The sequence below is a fragment of the Gymnoscopelus microlampas genome (assembly GCF_963454915.1).
Source record: "Gymnoscopelus microlampas genome assembly, chromosome: 4".
In the NCBI taxonomy this organism is placed as follows: Eukaryota; Metazoa; Chordata; class Actinopteri; order Myctophiformes; family Myctophidae; genus Gymnoscopelus; species Gymnoscopelus microlampas.
The window spans coordinates 5,802,193-5,820,824 of NC_139941.1; the positions used below are offsets into that span (position 1 = coordinate 5,802,193).

The 18,632-nt window shown below is 40.2% G+C and overlaps 1 protein-coding gene across 1 annotated transcript in view; it reads left to right on the top strand.

Moving 5' to 3' along the window:
• Positions 1–17,066, top strand: part of LOC311043906 (nucleotide-binding oligomerization domain-containing protein 1-like) — a gene marked incomplete at its 3' end in the record, with an annotated part of 78,137 nt that extends 61,071 nt beyond the window's left edge. The window contains exons 12-13 of the mRNA XM_084055330.1: positions 16,674–16,934; positions 17,044–17,066. Of these exons, the coding sequence (XP_083911456.1) occupies positions 16,674–16,934; positions 17,044–17,066 (284 nt within the window). The remainder of the gene's footprint in view (positions 1–16,673; positions 16,935–17,043) is intronic.
• Between the last annotated feature and the right edge of the window lie 1,566 nt (positions 17,067–18,632).

Genomic DNA, 18,632 nt, shown 5'->3' on the forward strand with positions numbered 1-18,632 from the left:
ACTTTGATAACTTGCAAAACGATGTTGAGACAACTAGAATATTGTAGGTGAATCAACTTTATAAACTGGCATTTCTCAGTTGAAACAAAGTGAATAGTGAGGTTGTCTTAATTTGAATTTTCAAATTCAATCAACTTTGATAACTTACAAAACAATGTTGAGACAACTTGAATATTGTAGTTGAGTCAACTTTCTAAACTTGAATATCTGAGTTGAAACAAAGTCAATAGTGAGGTTGTCTTAATTTGAAATTTCAAGGCAGCTTTTGAACCTACTTTTTCAAGTTCAATTGAGCTCATATTTGTTACAGTGTACATCATCCTGCCTTGTACAATTGTGATTGGTTTATGCATTTGTAATTTTCTTTCACTATTTTAATAAAAAGGACAAAAAATAAGTTCACATCTGTGCTCCTTTATTCAATGTGTTTATATATAAATATGTGCGAGGGAGGGGGGTTTACAATAAATGGGGCGGGGGTCATATACGACAGCGCCACACTACTCGGCCGCTGGCGCGTCCGCCCGCCAACGCTACGCCGGGTGGGCGCTCGGCGCTGCGCACGGTAAACGCTGATCAAGGACGGCACGTGGAGACGTCGGGTCCCGATGAGCGGACGCTTCGGTCGGCGGGGCGTGGAGACGTCGCCACAGTAGAAATCTGACATGATTTGCTACCTGGGTTGTTGTCTGTTTTATTGAAGTAACACACTATAAATTCACAGTCACAACGCTTGATTTGATGTTGGGTGCGTGTGTGTTGGTCAAAAAAGGTGGTCATACACCGTGGCGACGCCCCTGGCTGAGAGCTTAAGTCAGTCAATAGAATTATGTGGGAGTTTGAAATAACAGAAACCCACTCATTCACTTGCTCACACATTGTGAGCTTGTAGATTGGCTATTTCAAACATAGCAACATTAGCCGATCTACAAGCTCAAAACCCCTCACATCATGACACGTGAGCTTTTGCATCAGCTATACTTCATAAAATGCTGATCTGTATATTTATAAATAGTAGCCCGGGTGATTTGGATCCCAGACGTTTAAAAGAACCAGGCGGATATTTGCAACAGACTTTTATTTACTTATTGTCTCCGCCAGGCCGAAGGCATGGCGAGAGAGTATGTTGTACCCTCCGTCCGTCCGTCCGTCCGTCCGTGTGTCCGTCCGTCCATCTGTCTGCGAGCGACTAATCTCCGGCACCGTTAGCCCGGTCGCTGTGAAACTGTGCACACACACTCCCTGGATACCAATTCAGAACCTCTGCCCCAAATTTTTCACATGGGCCTATTAGAGCGCCACCAGGAGGCCAATTTGTGCAAACGTCTTCTTATCCAAACGTCACGCAAATCGGTACACAGTATCTCTATAGTCATGTGATCAACACGGATCTGTCCCATTTCCCATATTCCATTCTCATTGCCTAAGGTTGACTTCCAAAGTTTACAGGATTGGTCCGTTTTGAACAAAATGCCTCCAATCATAAACGCAAAGTGCGATTTCCGTGAAATTGTGCATGCACATTCCCACTATGCCAAGGAAAAAATGGCACTTCAAAACTTTCAAATCAGCCTCATGGTGGCGCTATAACAGGCCGATTCACGTTTTTACTCATAACTGCACCGATCTGCGTGAAACTTGGCACGCACACTCCCTAGAGGCCAAGGAACAACCTTTGCCCTGCATTTTTTACATCTGCCTTTTAGAGCGCCACCAGGAGGCCGACTTTTGAAAAACATTTTTTTTGCTCTTACTCCTTCAGATTCTGTCCAAAAATCACGCAATTTGTACACAGTATCTCTATAGTCATGTCATCAAGACATTTGTGTCCGATATTTCATATTTCATCTTAATTGGCTAACATTGACTTACAAAGTTTGCAGGATTGGTCCGTTTTGAACAAAATGCCTCAAATCATGAACGCAGTGTGCGATTGCTGTGCAATTTAACACGCACATTCCCACTAGGCCGAGGAACAAATGCCACCCTTTTCACATTGGCCTGTTATGGCGCCACCAGCAGGTCTAATTTAACAAAACACATTTTTGGAACAAAATGCCTCAAATCATGAATGCAGTGTCCAATTGCCGTAAAAGGCCTAAAAAGAAATGCCACCCTTTTCACATTGGCCTATTATAACGCCACCAGGAGGCCACAGTAACCTACCTGACCTGGCGGAGACTTGTGCTCCGAGGAGCACTTTTTCTAGTTTATTTATACCATTATTTGGTTACAGTTTCTGTCCAGCATGTTGTTTTAGTGCAACATTACTGTATAAGGCATACCGGTAATGTAAACATATTACAAGCATAGAACTAAACAACAACTTATACTCTACAGTACTTTAAACAAGAGGTACGGTAGCCAAGGCATCAACATGCCAGTAGTTACAAGATACTGTCTGTAAACAAGAGGTAAAAAAATCAACATGTAGTGCAAATATTGTCTACGGTAATACTGTAATAAATAATTTAATAAAATAAACTATAAATCAAAGCTACGATACATTTTTAATACCGTAAAATAGTGCATAAAATAGAAATAATGGTACCAAGTACAGTATAAAACAACAACCCCACCACCATCAAAACAATACAGCAGCAACAAAATACTGAAGCTATCTCAATGCCACTCATCATCATCTTCATCATCATATTCATGCACATGCACACAGCCTTGGTCCAAAGTAGATTTTCCCACCACTTTCTGGAGCCATTCCTTCTTCAGGTCGTCGTTGAACCACCTATTCTTTGAGGAAGTTATCACGGCTTCGAGGATGTTCTGCATAGCCTTTACATCGCGGACGGCCGCCTTAAACACGATGAAAGGCTTCAGCTTTGTCCCGTCCGCTTTGGCTGCCAGAGCCACCGTGATGCACGCTTTCTCGTGACCGCTGGTCTTGAGCGAGACGGTGCGTTATACTGCTATACATATATATGCCATATATATACACGCTATACTGGCACCCATCATGTCAAACCAGACAGCCGATTCGTCCATGACGATGATATTCTTCACATTGATCTTCTTGCTCTCCAACTGGCGACTGGAGAAGATGATGAAGTTTACAATCTTCTCAATGGGAGCGTTTTTCCGAGCAACAATTGTTCTCCTCCTGAGGGTAAAATTGTAACGTTGGAGCAATCTAATAAGCCACCCGGTAGTCGCCCCAAACACCTTATTCTCTCTATCTCTCTGTCACTCGCTGTGGAGTACAACTCCTTCACCTTCCCTCGAATCATTGTCCAGGAGACTCTGAGGTTCTGTCCATGCGTGTGTTATTTACTTTACTTTACTTTACTTTACTTTATTATGGATCCCCATTAGCACTTGCACTAAGCATGGCTATTCTTCCTGGGGTCCAACACCCAACATACACATCATACTCAACAAACATTACAGATACAAACACAGACAAAGACAATAGTTCACTTACAAAAATTCAGAAATACATTTGAAACAATTTTGTTCATTTCATGATTAAAAAAAGTAGCCAAACTTTTTTCCTACACCATATTCATGTTAATAACAGACAAGTCAATAAGATGTCAGAGGTTAAACACAAAATCAGTAAAGTTCATGAAATATTGGAAGATACTGTTTTACCATAATTTTGAAACCCTCTTTTGTATTGGCTTGAACAATATACCTAGGCAATGAATTCCACCTTACAATAGCTCTATACATAACAGTTTTCTGTATAACAGATGTCTTAACTTTGGGAAAATTCAACCTTCCTTCAATTGCATGTCTTGTTTGATATTCATGATGAGTATAATGTTTTAATAACTTTTTATATAATATTTCTGGAGATTGTGTAACTTTTATGTTTCTAATAAAATTAACTAAACAATAAGTAGCCCTTTGACTAACAGACAACCATCTCAGACTGTCATGCATGTCTTTTACATTAGTTCTATAGGAACAATTTAACGCACAACGTGCAGCTTTATTTTGAACAATTTGTAGTTTCTTAATATCCATCATTGAGGCACTAGACCAAATAACAAAACAATAATCAAGCTGTGACAGAAGCGTTTAAGACATGTCTAATGACATCTGGTGGCAGTCCCTTAGAAATTCTTCTTGTAACTGAGACAGCCCGTCCCATCTTGCTCACAGTATTATCAACATGATGTGACCATGATAGAGTGTTGTTGAAAGTAATACCTAGGAGTTTTGTTTCTTGTACCTGGTCAATTGGAATGTTGTTTATATTCAAATTCAATTTTGGTTTAGATAACATCTGATACTTTGATCCCATTAATATACACTTTGTCTTACCAATATTCAGTACAAGTTTATTATTCTTTACCCATTCTGTTACTAGCTTTAATTCATTATCCAAAATATTTTTAATCTCATCTGTTTTCATTCCTGCAGCATATATGGTCGAGTCATCTGCATACATTGAGATTTGGGATTTATGTAGAGCTAACGGAAGATCATTTATGAAAATTGAAAACAATAGTGGTCCTAAACAACTTCCCTGAGGGACTCCACAATTAAGCTGACTTACATTTGAAAAACTACCATTAAAGAAAACTGTCTGCTTTCTGTCACTTAAGTAACTCTCCATCCAATTTAATGCAGTGACAGTGAAACCATATTGTTTGAGTTTATCCAGTAACAACAGATGATCTATCAAATCAAACGCTGCACTAAAATCAAGTAAAACAGCCCCCACCAATCTTCCATTATCAATCTCACATTGCCAATCATCGGTCATCTGTGTCAAGGCCGTACATGTCGAGTGACCAGGCCTGTAGGCATGCTGATATTCTGTATTTAATCCATTTACATCAAAATAAAATTGTATTTGTTGAAAGATAATTCTCTCCATTACCTTTCCTAACGCTGGTAACAAGCTTATAGGTCGACTGTTTGTACCAGAAAAAGGTGCAGCTGTAGTTTTTGTAAGTGGAATGATTTTAGCAATCTTCCAAGCCTGAGGACAAATGCATTTCTCAATGCTCAAGTTAACAATATGACAAACAGGGACAGCAATAAAATTAGCCACCAAACTGAGAAATTTCACATCTATATCATCAACTCCAGGTGGTCTATCTTTACATTTATTAAGCAGACACTCAACTTCATTAACGGTTACTTTTGCTATTTTAAATTTACAGTTTTTATTATTCATCATTTTTCAATTAAAGTAGTTGAGGGGTTTATACTTGCATGTTGCATATTGCTCCTAAAGCTGTTGATCTTAGAATAGAAATAATTCCCAAAATAATTAGCAATGTCCACTGGCTTGGTCAAATATTTTCCATCCACTTCAAGATATGATGGGCAAGATTTTGGTTTTCTGCCCATCATGTCATTTACAACATTCCACATTTTCTTTTTATCATTTTTCACATTTTTTATTTTGTTCTCATAAAACAATTGTTTTTTCTTTTTATTTTGAGCTGTAACATAATTTCTTAGCTTTTTATAAATTTGCCAATCAGACTCAAAACTTGATAGGATCGCTGCTTGTTTTGCTTCATCTCTCAATCTCATTGCTTCTCTTAGTTCATTATCCAACCAGGGTGATTTCAGATTTCTTACTGTGTATTTTCGAATAGGAGCATGTTTTTCAATAATTTGTACAAATAATGTGTTAAAGACTTCAAGTGCCTCGTCTGGATTTACTTTGTCCAATACTTTCCTCCAGCATATCTTTAATATCATCTGTAAATACATCTTCATTAAATGTTTTCATTGATCTCTTATAAACAATTTTCGGTCCTGATTTGGGCACCTTTGCCTTTCTTACAGCTACTATTAAATTATGGTCAGTACACCCCACTGGTATGGATAATGCTTTAGAGCATAAATAACTACAGTTTGTGAAAATATGATCAATGCATGTTTCACTTTTACCACCATCACTCCTTATCCACACTCTTGTTGGTTTTTCCACTATCTGAATTAAATTACATGTTCTAGCAGTTGATTGAAGCTTCTCTTTAAGTGGGCAATTTGAAGAGTTCCAATCAATATTTGTATCACCTAAAAAATATATTTCATGACCAAGATCACATACTTTATCTAACATAAAACAAAGTTCATTAAGATAATCCATACTTGCACTTGGTGGTCTATATACACATCCTATAAACATGGGTTTTACATGTGGTAGATTCATTTGCAGCCAAATCACTTCAATATCTGCAGCCATTAGATCAGGTCTTAATTTGACTGGAATATGATTCTGTACATAAAACGCCACTCCTCCTCCATATCTATTCCTGTCCCTTCTAAAAAATATTATACCCCTGAATACCCAGTACCTCATCATTAAAAGTGTCATCCAGGTGGGTTTCTGATATTGCTAATACCTGTATACCCAGCGATAATAATTCTGCTACTTCATTAATTTTATTTCTCAGGCTGCAGATATTGATGTGAGCTACTTTTAACCCCTTTCTAGGTAGACTAATCGTCATCATCATAAACCAATTTGTTTCTTAGTAAACAATTTCTTCCCTTCAGTTTATCCACTGACACAAGTTACTTTCCAGCTCCTCACTAATTTTCTTCCTCCCTCCACCTGAAAAGTGATGCCATTCAAAGACATTGTCTGCCTGAAAAGTCATTTCACTTTTTTGTTTCTTCAATTCTCTAACGCGCTTCAGATCCATGTTAAACTGAATCAGAAAATGATTTTGATGCTTTACACTGTTGTACGGACAGCAGTTGAAAAGTAGTCACTGATTGGCCCGATCATTTTCTGATTTCTCATACTGGCTCCCTATGGGCCGAAGTCCAGACTGATACCCGGGAGGAACGTGAGTGTGAATCCACATTATCAGTCTGGCCAATGCCAGGCTAGCTGGCAGTTGCTTCTTCCAGAGTGCTGCTCTGCATATTTTACCACTGCTAATTTGAACTTCAAATCGAACTTTCTTTATTTCTTCCTTCTTAAGTTGACATTTTCATCTCTCTCCTGTCTAGTATTCTCCTCATTCTCCTTTCCTCTCTCTCCTGTCTAGTATTCTCCTCATTCTCCTTTCATCTCTCTCCTGTCTAGTATTCTCCTCATTCTCCTTTCATCTCTCTCCTGTCTAGTATTCTCTTCATTCTCCTTTCATCTCTTTCCTGTCTAGTATTCTCCTCATTCTCCTCCATGTTGCCTTCAAAATCCACTTGTCCTTCTCTGACGTCCACCATGCTCTGTATTACTACTACTCCTTCTGTTTTGGAGTTACCCACGTACCTTGAGGCCCGATTTAAGGTACATTTAGTTGCACGACAGTGTTGTGAGGCAAAAATAGCAGACCTACAAGCTCACAACGCTCCGAGGCTCACCGCGTTGTGAGCTTGTAGATCTCCTATATTTTGAACAACATATATAGCCAATTTACAAGCTCACAATGCGCATCATTTTGATGGGTTGTGAGCTAGTAGTTCAGCAATATTTCAAAAATAAATGGTCTGAAAGAAATGGTCACAACATAGCATCGTGATTTTGTAGATCGACTATATTCAAACACAACAATAGCTGATCTACAAGCTCACAATGTGTCGCTTCATGACACATTAGCTCACAGCGACTGCATTGTGAGCTTGTAGATTGCCTATAGGCTCCGGGCATAGCGACGTAACATGGTCGAGACGCCGTTAAATCAGCCCACTTTCACCGCCATCTTGAGGGAGTAGATTGACAGCTGCCACAAGTGTAGAGTAGTGTAGTGTAGTCTGTAGTCCTGTGTTTGTTGTCCAGCAAGTAGACGGTGTACATTATTATCTATCTCTAACTTGTCTGTTGCTTTAATTTAGCAATGGTACGACAGTGCTGCATTATCGGATGCAATGCCAAGGTTTCAGACGTTAAATCAAAAAAAGTTAAATTGCACACATTTCCAACCTGGAGGAAAAGCTGTTGGAGATCAGATGTCGAGATATCAAAGAAACAGCATGGCATGGGTATCTTAAATACAATGAGATCGAGCTAACAGCTAAATTGTGTTTCTCTATGTGTCCAGTCTGAGAAACGTTGTCTAACCTGGGTGGCTCACGGTCACTGAGTAAACAGCCAGGGACTCTTGTCTGTCTGTCAGCAAGTGTTCAGACGTCGGAGATATCAAATAAATGTAGTATGGCTTGGGTGTCAGCTGACGAAATAACATAACCTTCAACAACATTCCCAAACACATATAAGCTCAAACGAGCATGACAGCACAGCACACAATCAAACATGTAAACATCTGTTGGAATGGAGGCGAGGCGAGCATCAGCGTTGCCATGTCGGCTTATTATAAGCGACTTTGGGCTTCTTTTTCTGTAAAGTTGCTTGTAAAATTGGTAGTTTTGTGTGGCTTATTTATAAAGTGTACTTGTTTATTTAGGCTTATTTAGGTACTTGCTTATTTAGGCTTTTAAAATAATAATAATAATAATAATTAAACCAGTGGTTCTCAAATCTTTTCATGAACATGTTTTGTGCCAGGGAGCATTTGTGTTGTTAGAATGATTTAAAAAATATTCCAAATATTCTTTATTTTATTGCAAGAGTTTTTTTTAATAACCTATTAGTAGGGCAGTTTCGAGGCTCCGTGAGCACCCCAAAAACACATCTCTTAAACCTGTTTTTTTAGGACCCTAAAGGTGTCTAGTTATGATTTCTGCTTGTTGCCCATGTCAACTAATGGCCCATGGGGTTTATTTTTAACCCTTTCTGACACCTACCCCCAACCCAAACCATAACATGGAGATAACAGAGAATACCATAACTCTTGAAGTAAACAACATACAGCAACAAATGAACACATTTTTCTATATCATTTTGACCCAAGGAATTCATTAAAGTAGTTTTTTATTAAGATTCAAACACATTTTGACTCTATTTCAGGGCAGAAACGGCCAAAAACTAGCAGAAAATGTTGAAATCATAATGATCACATCTATATTTCTCTTTGTACTAAACTTTTAAGGTGTATTCTTTTTTACCATATGTTTTTTAGGACCATTATGGTGTCTATTTAAGATGTATTCTTGTTGCCCTGGTCAAATAATGGCCCATGGGGTTCATTTTAACCCTTTCTGACACCTATTCCCAATCAAACCATAAAATGGAGATAACAGAAAATACCATAACTCTTGAAGTAAACAACCTACAGAGACAAATGAATACATTTTTCTATATCATTTTGACCCAAGGAATTCATTGAAGTGGTTAGTATTAAGATTCAAGCACATTTTGACTTTATTTCAGGACAGAAACAGCAAAAGATAGCAGAATATTTTGAAATCACATTTATATTTCTCTTTGTACTACATTTTTAAGGTGTATTCTTTTTTCACCATATGTCTTTTCGGACCCTAAAGGTGTCTAGTTAAGTTTTAATCTTGTTGCCCCGGTCAAATAAGGTCCCATGGGGTTTATTTTAACCCTTTGTTACACCTATTCCCAACCCGAACCATACAGTACAATGGAGACAATAGAAAATACCATAACTCTTGAAGTAAACATACATAGACAAATGAACACATTTCTATATGTAATTTTGACCCAAGGAATTCATTAAAGTGGTCATTATTAAGATTCAAGCAGGTCTTGACTCTATTTCAGGACAGAAACTGCAAAAAAACTAACAGAAAATGTTCAAATCTATATTAATCCTTGTATTAAATACTTAAGGTGTATTCTACTTTACCCCATGTTTTTTTGGACCCTTATGGTGTCTAGTTAAGATTTCTTCTTGTTGCCCAGGTCAACTAATGTCCCATGGGGTTCATTTGGTGACCATTTTAAATCGATGTCCACAGGAGAGGCGTTTTCATATCTGAACTAGACAACGTACAAAGACAAATAAAACCACTTTTTCATAGAATGTTTACACCAGGAATCTAATGGAAAGGTCACTGACATGGTACAACCATTATTGGTGAAAAACACACAAATATCAAATTCTGGCTTTTTTTTAGGAATAATATAACTTTCTTGAATAATCAAAACATAATGTCACTGATCGGTATCATCCATCTCAACCTCTTCCCTCTTATCATCATCATCATTAAATATTGTTAGGATGATCATACACCAACCTGAAAGCCTTTTGAAATTTGGGGTTCTTCTGGAGCTTTTTGAGTGGTGCCACCTTGCCCTTGAAGGAACTAGTACAGCCCTGATCACTGAATACATGGTACCCAAGCAGGGTGCTACAGTATGGCTGCCCAAGAGAGGTTGCTAGCTCCGTGACATTTACCAGCTGACGGTGCCTGCCTGTGCCTGTGTCAAGGTAGATGAGCAGGTTGATGTCGTCATTAACATCAACAATCATTCTAGGCAAATCTGCTAACACAAGAACTCACCAAAGTTATATAGGTATTGATCAATCAACTCACTTCTCAATCTAATGCCACACGTTTATGAGCTGTTCCTTCCACGATGAGAGCAGCTGTTTCACATTTTGCCAGCCGGGATGCTGCCTCCTTACTCCCCCAGACCTTGAGCATCAACTGGCAGAGCTGTCGCATATTTTCCGCATTGCCCAGAAAGAACTTAAAGTCCTGGGGTTTCCTGGTGGCTTGACCTTGCACTATGAATTTCTCAGAAAGTCCACACCTCAGCCTCTACTGCGCCCTTGATGGAATCAAGAGTGGTCTTGATTCCATCAAGGCGCAGTAGAGGCTGAGGCGTGGACCAGCTCGCTTGCCCCCATGCCAGGACACACTCATCCCCCACATCCAGTGGGTGAACTATAGAGTGACCTGTTACAAGCGAGCAGCTGAGCCAATCTTTTGGAGGCCTAAATCCTATGATGGTCAGGGGTGGCAGAAGACAGAAGGAGGGATTTTGGAGCCTATCTGGTCTTGTGGGCCAATTCTGCCCCTATCTCTCATTGACCTCTTGGCTGCTGGTGTCATCAGTGATGATGTGAGGGAAGAGGAGGAGTTTGATGATGAGATGGATGATACTGATCAGTGAAATTGTGTTTTGATATAAGCCAGAATTTGATATTTGTGTGTTTTTCACCAATAAATAATGGTTGTACCATGTCAGTGACCTTTCCATTAGATTCCTGGTGTAAACATTCTATGAAAAAGTGGGTTTATTTGTCTTTGTACGTTGTCTGGTTCAGATATGAAAACGCCACTCCTGTGGACATCGATTTAAAATGGTCACCAAATGAACCCCATGGGACATTAGTTGACCTGGGCAACAAGAAGAAATCTTAACTAGACACCATAAGAAAACATGGGGTAAAGTAGAATACACCTTAAGTATTTAATACAAGGATTAATATAGATGTGATTTGAACATTTTCTGTTAGTTTTTTTACCGTTTCTGTCCTGAAATAGAGCCAAGACCTGCTTGAATCTTAATAATAACCACTTTAATGAATTCCTTGGGTCAAAATTATATATAGAAATGTGTTCATTTGTCTCTATATGTTTACTTCAAGAGTTATGGTATTTTCTATTGTCTCCATTGTATGGTTCGGGTTGGAAATAGGTGTAACAAAGGGTTAAAATAAACCCCATGGGACCTTATTTGACCAGGGCAACAAGATTAAAACTTAACTAGACACCTTTAGGGTCCTAAAAGACATATGGTAGAAAATAATGCACCTTAAAAATGTAGTACAAAGAGAAATATAAATGTGATTTCAAAATATTCTGCTATCTTTTGCTGTTTCTGTCCTGAAATAGAGTCAAAATGTGCTTGAATCTTAATACTAACCACTTCAATGAATTCCTTGGGTCAAAATGATATAGAAAAATGTATTAATTTGTCTCTGTAGGTTGTTTACTTCAAGAGTTATGGTATTTTCTGTTATCTCCATTTTATGGTTTGATTGGGAATAGGTGTCAGAAAGGGTTAAAATGAACCCCATGGGCCATTATTTGACCAGGGCAACAAGAATACATCTTAACTAGACACCATAATGGTCCTAAAAAACATATGGTAAAAAAGAATACACCTTAAAAGTTTAGTATAAAGAGAAATATAGATGTGATCATTACGATTTCAACATTTTCTGCTAGTTTTTGGCAGTTTCTGCCCTGAAATAGAGTCAATATGTGTTTGAATCTTAATAAAAACTACTTTAATGAATTCCTTGGGTCAAAATGATATAGAAAAAGTGTTCATTTGTTTCTGTATGTTGTTTACTTCAAGAGTTATGGTATTCTCTGTTATCTCCATGTTATGGTTTGGGTTGGGGGTAGGTGTCGGAAAGGGTTAAAAATAAACCCCATGGGCCATTAGTTGACATGGGCAACAAGCAGAAATCATAACTAGACACCTTTAGGGTCCTAAAAAAACAGGTTTAAGAGATGTGTTTTTGGGGTGCTCACGGAGCCTCGAAACTGCCCTACTACTACACTACCAGTACAGTTGACATGATAGCTGTATGAGATCACAAAACACTACACACAGAATGGGGCATATCACTTCCAGCTGAAACAGTGAAATGTTACTTGAGTAAAAGTACAAAGGTATTGGCATCAAAATATACTTAAAGTACCAAAAGTAAAAGTACTAAAATCTTTGAAAGTAGCCGATCTTTGCCACTTTAAAGATAGGCCTATAGTGTTTAAACTGGTAAACAGGATTGCTTTAATTTTTGGATTGGAAGAGTGAGAGGGAGATTTGAGGAAAGGGGGCGGGGATCTTGAAGTGAATTTTGATCTACCAAGCCAAAACAGGTTATGCTAATGCTCACATCCTGTCGAGGAGGCTGTCAGGTCTCCAGGTCTGGGAGGGTTACTTTTAAAAAGGAATCCCCTACAGTTACAAGTTACTTGCTAAAAAATATGGTTAAGGTCATTTAATTGTTAAGAATTTGACCTCTCTGAACAGTTACATTACTGTAGAGTCATTGTGTCAACTAATAACAGATCATAAGAAAATGCATCTTGACCTACAGTACCATTTTGATTGTTTGACAACCAACAACTAGCTCATTTTAAATAACACAACCATCCCCTTGGGATCTAAACTCCATCCATGTGTGATCAAAGTGGCAAATAAAATCTAATTTTGACATTCCTGGCTGACACTCATTTAGATAGACATGGCATGACTTTGAAACATTGACTAGACAGTAAAGACTCATTATAGTCTACAAATAACTCAGCTCTATACAATTATATTTATACCGTAGGCTACTCTTTAAATAGAAATCCTAATGTTATTTGACCTTTACAAAAAATAAATAAAACCTAATAAAATGCATAATCCTTTAACAACACTAAATGCCTTTAGTTTACAGCCTATATTCCCTAAGGCTACTGGCTACATCAAGTAAATAGAATTGTTGTTGTTGGTTGTCAAACAATCAAAATGGTACTGTAGGTCAATATGATCTGTTATTAGTTGACACAATGACTCTAGAGTAATGTAACTGTTCAGAGAGGTCAAATTCTTAACAATTAAATGACCTTAACCATATTTCTGTTGTGCTGTCTTAATTTTATAGGCTCAACATTCTTGTGATCTCATACAGCCATCATATCAACTGTACCGGTAGTGTAGTGGTTAATGAATTGTTCTCTGTATTTGGAGGTCTGGGAACGATCCCTGCTTGGGTTGCCCAGAACCTTGGGAAAAATGTTGAGGTGTTATTTTACTTTAATGGAGTATTACTGCACTTTTACTTCTACTCCACTACATCAGCAGAGGTAAATATTGTACTTTTACTCCACTACAATTATCCGAAAGCTTTAGTTACTTTGCAGATATACATTGTTATATTATAAAACATATATATTAACCACTTTAGCCATATTTTATACCACGGCCATTTGAAAATAGCCAATCTACAAGCTAGATCGGCTACTTTAAAACATTTTAGTACTTTTACTTTTGGTACTTTAAGTATATTTTGATGCCAATACTTTTGTACTTTTACTCAAGTAACATTTTGAACACAGGCCTTTTAGTTGTAATAGAGTATTTTTATATTGTGGTATTGCTACTTTTACTTAAGTAAAATGCCTTATATTGTACTTCCACCATGAAACACAGTTGTGTTTAAAGAAACAATTGCTTTTGAATTCATCCTAAGGACTCTGCATTATTTTCTATGTTTACAAAAAATAAAAATAACAATCACTTTTAATTGCAATCACCCTTCCCCTGTTGCTAATAATGTACTGTAGGGTTCATATCCTCTGCCGAACCAAACGCTGGAGGATGGAAAGCCCCCAACTCCACTGGGGCCCTAGCGATCACGCCATTCTTAGGGACAAAGGCCAAGTCAGGGTTTTCAACAAAACCCTCCTGCCGTCACCTGAGAACTGCATACAGTCAGGGCTTCCTCAGAGCGCCTGCAAGTCGCCAACTCGTTTAGCTGTACACAGGGCCACCAGAAGAACCGTTTTGAGACTGATCATCCTCAGATTCATAGTTTCAAATGGCTCAAAAGGAAGAAGGCAGAGTGCGTCCAGCACCACCACCAGGTCCCATTTAGGGAACAAAGGCCTGTTGACCGGCTTGGCCCGTTTCACTCCGGCCATAAAACGCTGCACCAGCGAATTAAGGCCCACTGACTTGCCATCGAACCCCACATGGCAAGCGGAGATGGCTGCCAAGTACACCTTGACGGTGGAGAAAGACAGGCCCTGGTTGATCCTGCTCTGCAGGAAAGTTAGGACGCTGGCCACAGGCGCCTGGAAGGCTATTACTGGAGGCGAGCGTCTATCGCACCAGGACTCAAAAATGTTCCACCTGTTCCTCAGTATGACAAATACTGAGACCTTGTGGAACTCACCCTGGCACCCTGAATGGTGGCCACATCAGCAGGCAGCCCGTTTGAGCTCAAACTTGTACGCTGATGTGTTAGCGCCAAGGGGCGTCCGCAGGACACCACAACCCCGTCCTGCTCCAGGACGTCTCCGGACCACAGGGGAGTCAGTGGCTCGTCGCGGGGGGTAGGAGTGACTCCCGACCCCCGCATGTGCCACGCTGGAGCGGGCGGCCCGGGTCTCAGTGAGCAGCAAAGGTCCACACCCCGGAGGTTGCGTGACCGTTTCCCGCACTGACGACCACTCCTGGGCAGCAAGCCCAACCTGAACCTAAGGAGGCTCCGTGCCCAGATGGCGTGTGGTAGAACTCGGAGTGACATTCTCCACTGCGTCATTACGCACGCCAAGCAAACCAACACAAGGGGATCCAAGTCTCCTTGTTTGTTGGCATAGCACATCGTTTTGGTACTGACCCCTTAGTCCAGGGCAGACCGATCTGCGATATGGTATACAAGGCGTTTGAGATCAATGAGGACTATCTCCCGGAGGAGACCCTGCTATCGCTACTGCGCCATGTCCTCGTTCGAGCAATGCACTAAAACCCTGGGGCTCCGTGACCTGCTGAACGGCAGCACCGTGTAGTGGATCACCCTGGTTCCGAGGCCGTAGCGCCGGAACCGCTGGTGTCACGGCTAGACTGGAACGCGACTGTGGGTGTCCAAAGGACCCAACCTCGCTGTCCAATCCGTTCGTCGTGTCGAGTGAAACAACGTGTCCATTGCCAATACTCGCAGGACGATGACTTTCAGGGACCTGATCCAAGCCATCAGGTACCGAGAAGGCCTCACACCCCCCCGCCCCCCTTCTCTTTCATCAGGAAATAGGTTGAAAAAGAGCCCAGTGGACTCTGCTTCGGTAACATTTCTCTGATTACGCCTCTGCTCCGTAGCGACAAAACGCCTGTTTCCAGCATCCGGGCGGTTAGACCCGCTGCTTGAAAAGACAAAACATCGATTGACGATGGAAGTCTGCTGAAAAAATGCGAACCATAGCCCCTCTGGTCCGTTCTGGCACAACCTTTTTTCAGATGGGGGTCCACAGACAAATAGATATACATTTGGGGGTCCCTGGTACAAAAAAAAAATCAGATGGGGGTCCACAGACAAATACATATACATGTGGGGGTCCCTGGCACAACACATTTTCAGATGGGGGTCCACAAACAAATACATATAAATGTGGGGGTCCCTGGCACAACACATTTTCAGATGGGGGTCCACAGACAAATACATATAGATGTGGGGGTCCCTGACACTAAAAGCTACAATTACTGCTTTATAGAAGCATTTAAATAGTTAAATAATGATTATTTAAAGAAAGTTTATTTCTACGGCCTCAACAACCAGTTTCATCTGTGCATCTGTGTGTGTGTGTGTGTGTGTGTGTGTGTGTGTGTGTGTGTGTGTGTGTGTGTGTGTGTGTGTGTGTGTGTGTGTGTGTGTGTGTGTGTGTGTGTGTGTGTGTGTGTGTGTGTGTCTGTGTCTGTGCGTGCGTGAGTGCGTGTGTGCCTCAGTGGTGGAAATTATTTCCAATTTTCAATACTTTTACTTCTACTCCACTACATCTCAGAGTCAAATATTGTACTTTTACTCCACTACAAATATTTGAAAACTTTAGTTACCAGTTACTTTATAGATTTAGATTATTATTACAAAACATGCATGAACCACTTCAACCCTATATACAATTATGCCATTTGAAAATAGCTGATATATTTTGATACCAATACTTTTGTACTTTTGTACTTTTGTGTGTGTGTGTGTGTGTGTGTGTGTGTGTGTGTGTGTGTGTGTGTGTGTGTGTGTGTGTGTGTGTGTGTGTGTGTGTGTGTGTGTGTGAGTGAGTGAGTGAGTGTGTGAGACTGTCTGTGTATGTCACTCAGTGAAGGATGTGTTTAATGTTTACTTTGTTGTTTTTCTCATCAGATTATCATCCTCTCACACTGGACACAAACACAACACACAGAAACCTCTCTCTGTCTGAAAACAACAGGAAGGTGACACGTGATGATGAGGATGATGAGGATCATCGGTATCCTCCTCATCCTGACAGGTTTGATGAACAGAAACAGGTTTTGTGTTCAGAGGGTCTGACTGGACGCTGTTACTGGGAGGTAGAGTGGAGGGATGCGGTTTCTATAGCAGTGACTGACAGAGGAATCAGCAGGAAAGGATGGGGTGATGACTGTAAGATTGGATACAATGACATGGCCTGGTGTCTGGACTGTAGAGGAAAACAGTTCGGTAACAGTTACACTGTCATGCACAACAGTAATCACACTGTCCTCCCTGTCAGTTCCTATGGCTCTAACAGAGTAGCAGTGTATCTAGACTATTTTGCTGGAACTCTGTCATTCTATAAAATATCAAAGGACACTCTGATACACCTGTACACCTTCAGGGACACATTCCCTGAACCTCTCTATGCTGGGTTCTGGTTCTCCTCCTCCCCCTCCTCCTCAGTGTTTCTGTGTGAGCAGAAACACTTTAATGTAAAGCAGAGATATGTAAATCAGTGTTTCTCAAACATTTTCATATCAAGGACCCCCATAATGAACATATTCTGTTCCAGGGACCCCCATAGGCCGAGATTTTTTTTTTAAAGTCACATTTAATAAGAAAAACTGCAGATCTACAAGCTCACAACGCGTCGCCGCTTGTAGATCTGTAACTGAATCAACTGATTCAATAATTTAGCTGGGGACCCCCTGGAACCCCTGGGGGTCCCCAGACCACACTTTGAGAACCACTGATCTAGACACTGTTTCTCAACATCAGGTACGGGGCCCACTAGGGGTCCATATGGACTCTTACAGCAGTGGTTCTCAAACCTTTTCAAGTCAAGGACCCCCATCTATAAATGTGTTGTGTCAGGGACCCCCATCTGAAAATGTGTTGTGTCAGGGACCCCCATCTGAAAATGTGTTGTGTCAGGGACCCCCATCTGAAATATGTTGTGTCAGGGACCCCCATCTGAAGATATATTGTGTCAGGGACCCCCAGAAGACAAGATTTATGTTTACCAGAACCCTGAACCCCAATGTCTTACAGGATCTGTAACTCTGAGAGTGTACACATGGAACCATTTATTATCTTTGGGACCCCAAACTACACTGTCAAATTATAAGAGTTTATTTAACTCTCAGAGTTACAGACCTGTAAGGGTCCATTTGGTTCCATGTGTACACTCTCAGAGTTACAGACCTGTAAGGGTCCATTTGGTTCCATGTGTACACTCTCAGAGTTACAGACCTGTAAGGTCCATTTGGACCCCCTGGGGGTCCCCAGACCTGACATTGAAAATCGGGGGTCTAGACCAGCGGTTCTCAAAGTGTGGTCCGGGGACCCCAGGGGTCCTTGAGGGGGTTCCAGGGAGGGTTTAAAGTTAAACATATAGAAATTGGCGTTTTGAAAATGGCAGATCTGCAGATCTCACAACGTGTGAACTTGTAGATCTGCCTTTTTCAAATACATCTTTGAACACATTTTAGAATATGTTTTGAAACATTTTAATAACACAGATCTTGTATGGGGGTCCCTGGTACAACATGTTTTCAGAGGAGGGGTCCACGGAATCCTCTCTATCACCAGTTCACTATAGTCTCCTTTTCTTTGATTCAGTCATCACCACAGGGAGATCAGATTACATCAGATTAGATTACATGAAATCAGATTACATTAGATTAGATTAGATCAGATTACAAAAGATTAGACAACGCTGCACAAACCTCCACAGATGTATAAATATGTATCATATATCATAATACTGACGACGATGATGATGATGATGATGTAAATATCAGTGTCATACGTGTGTCTCTCATGTAGAAACACACTCATGTATTTGATATAAATATGTATCATAAATAGTGATGATGTAAATAT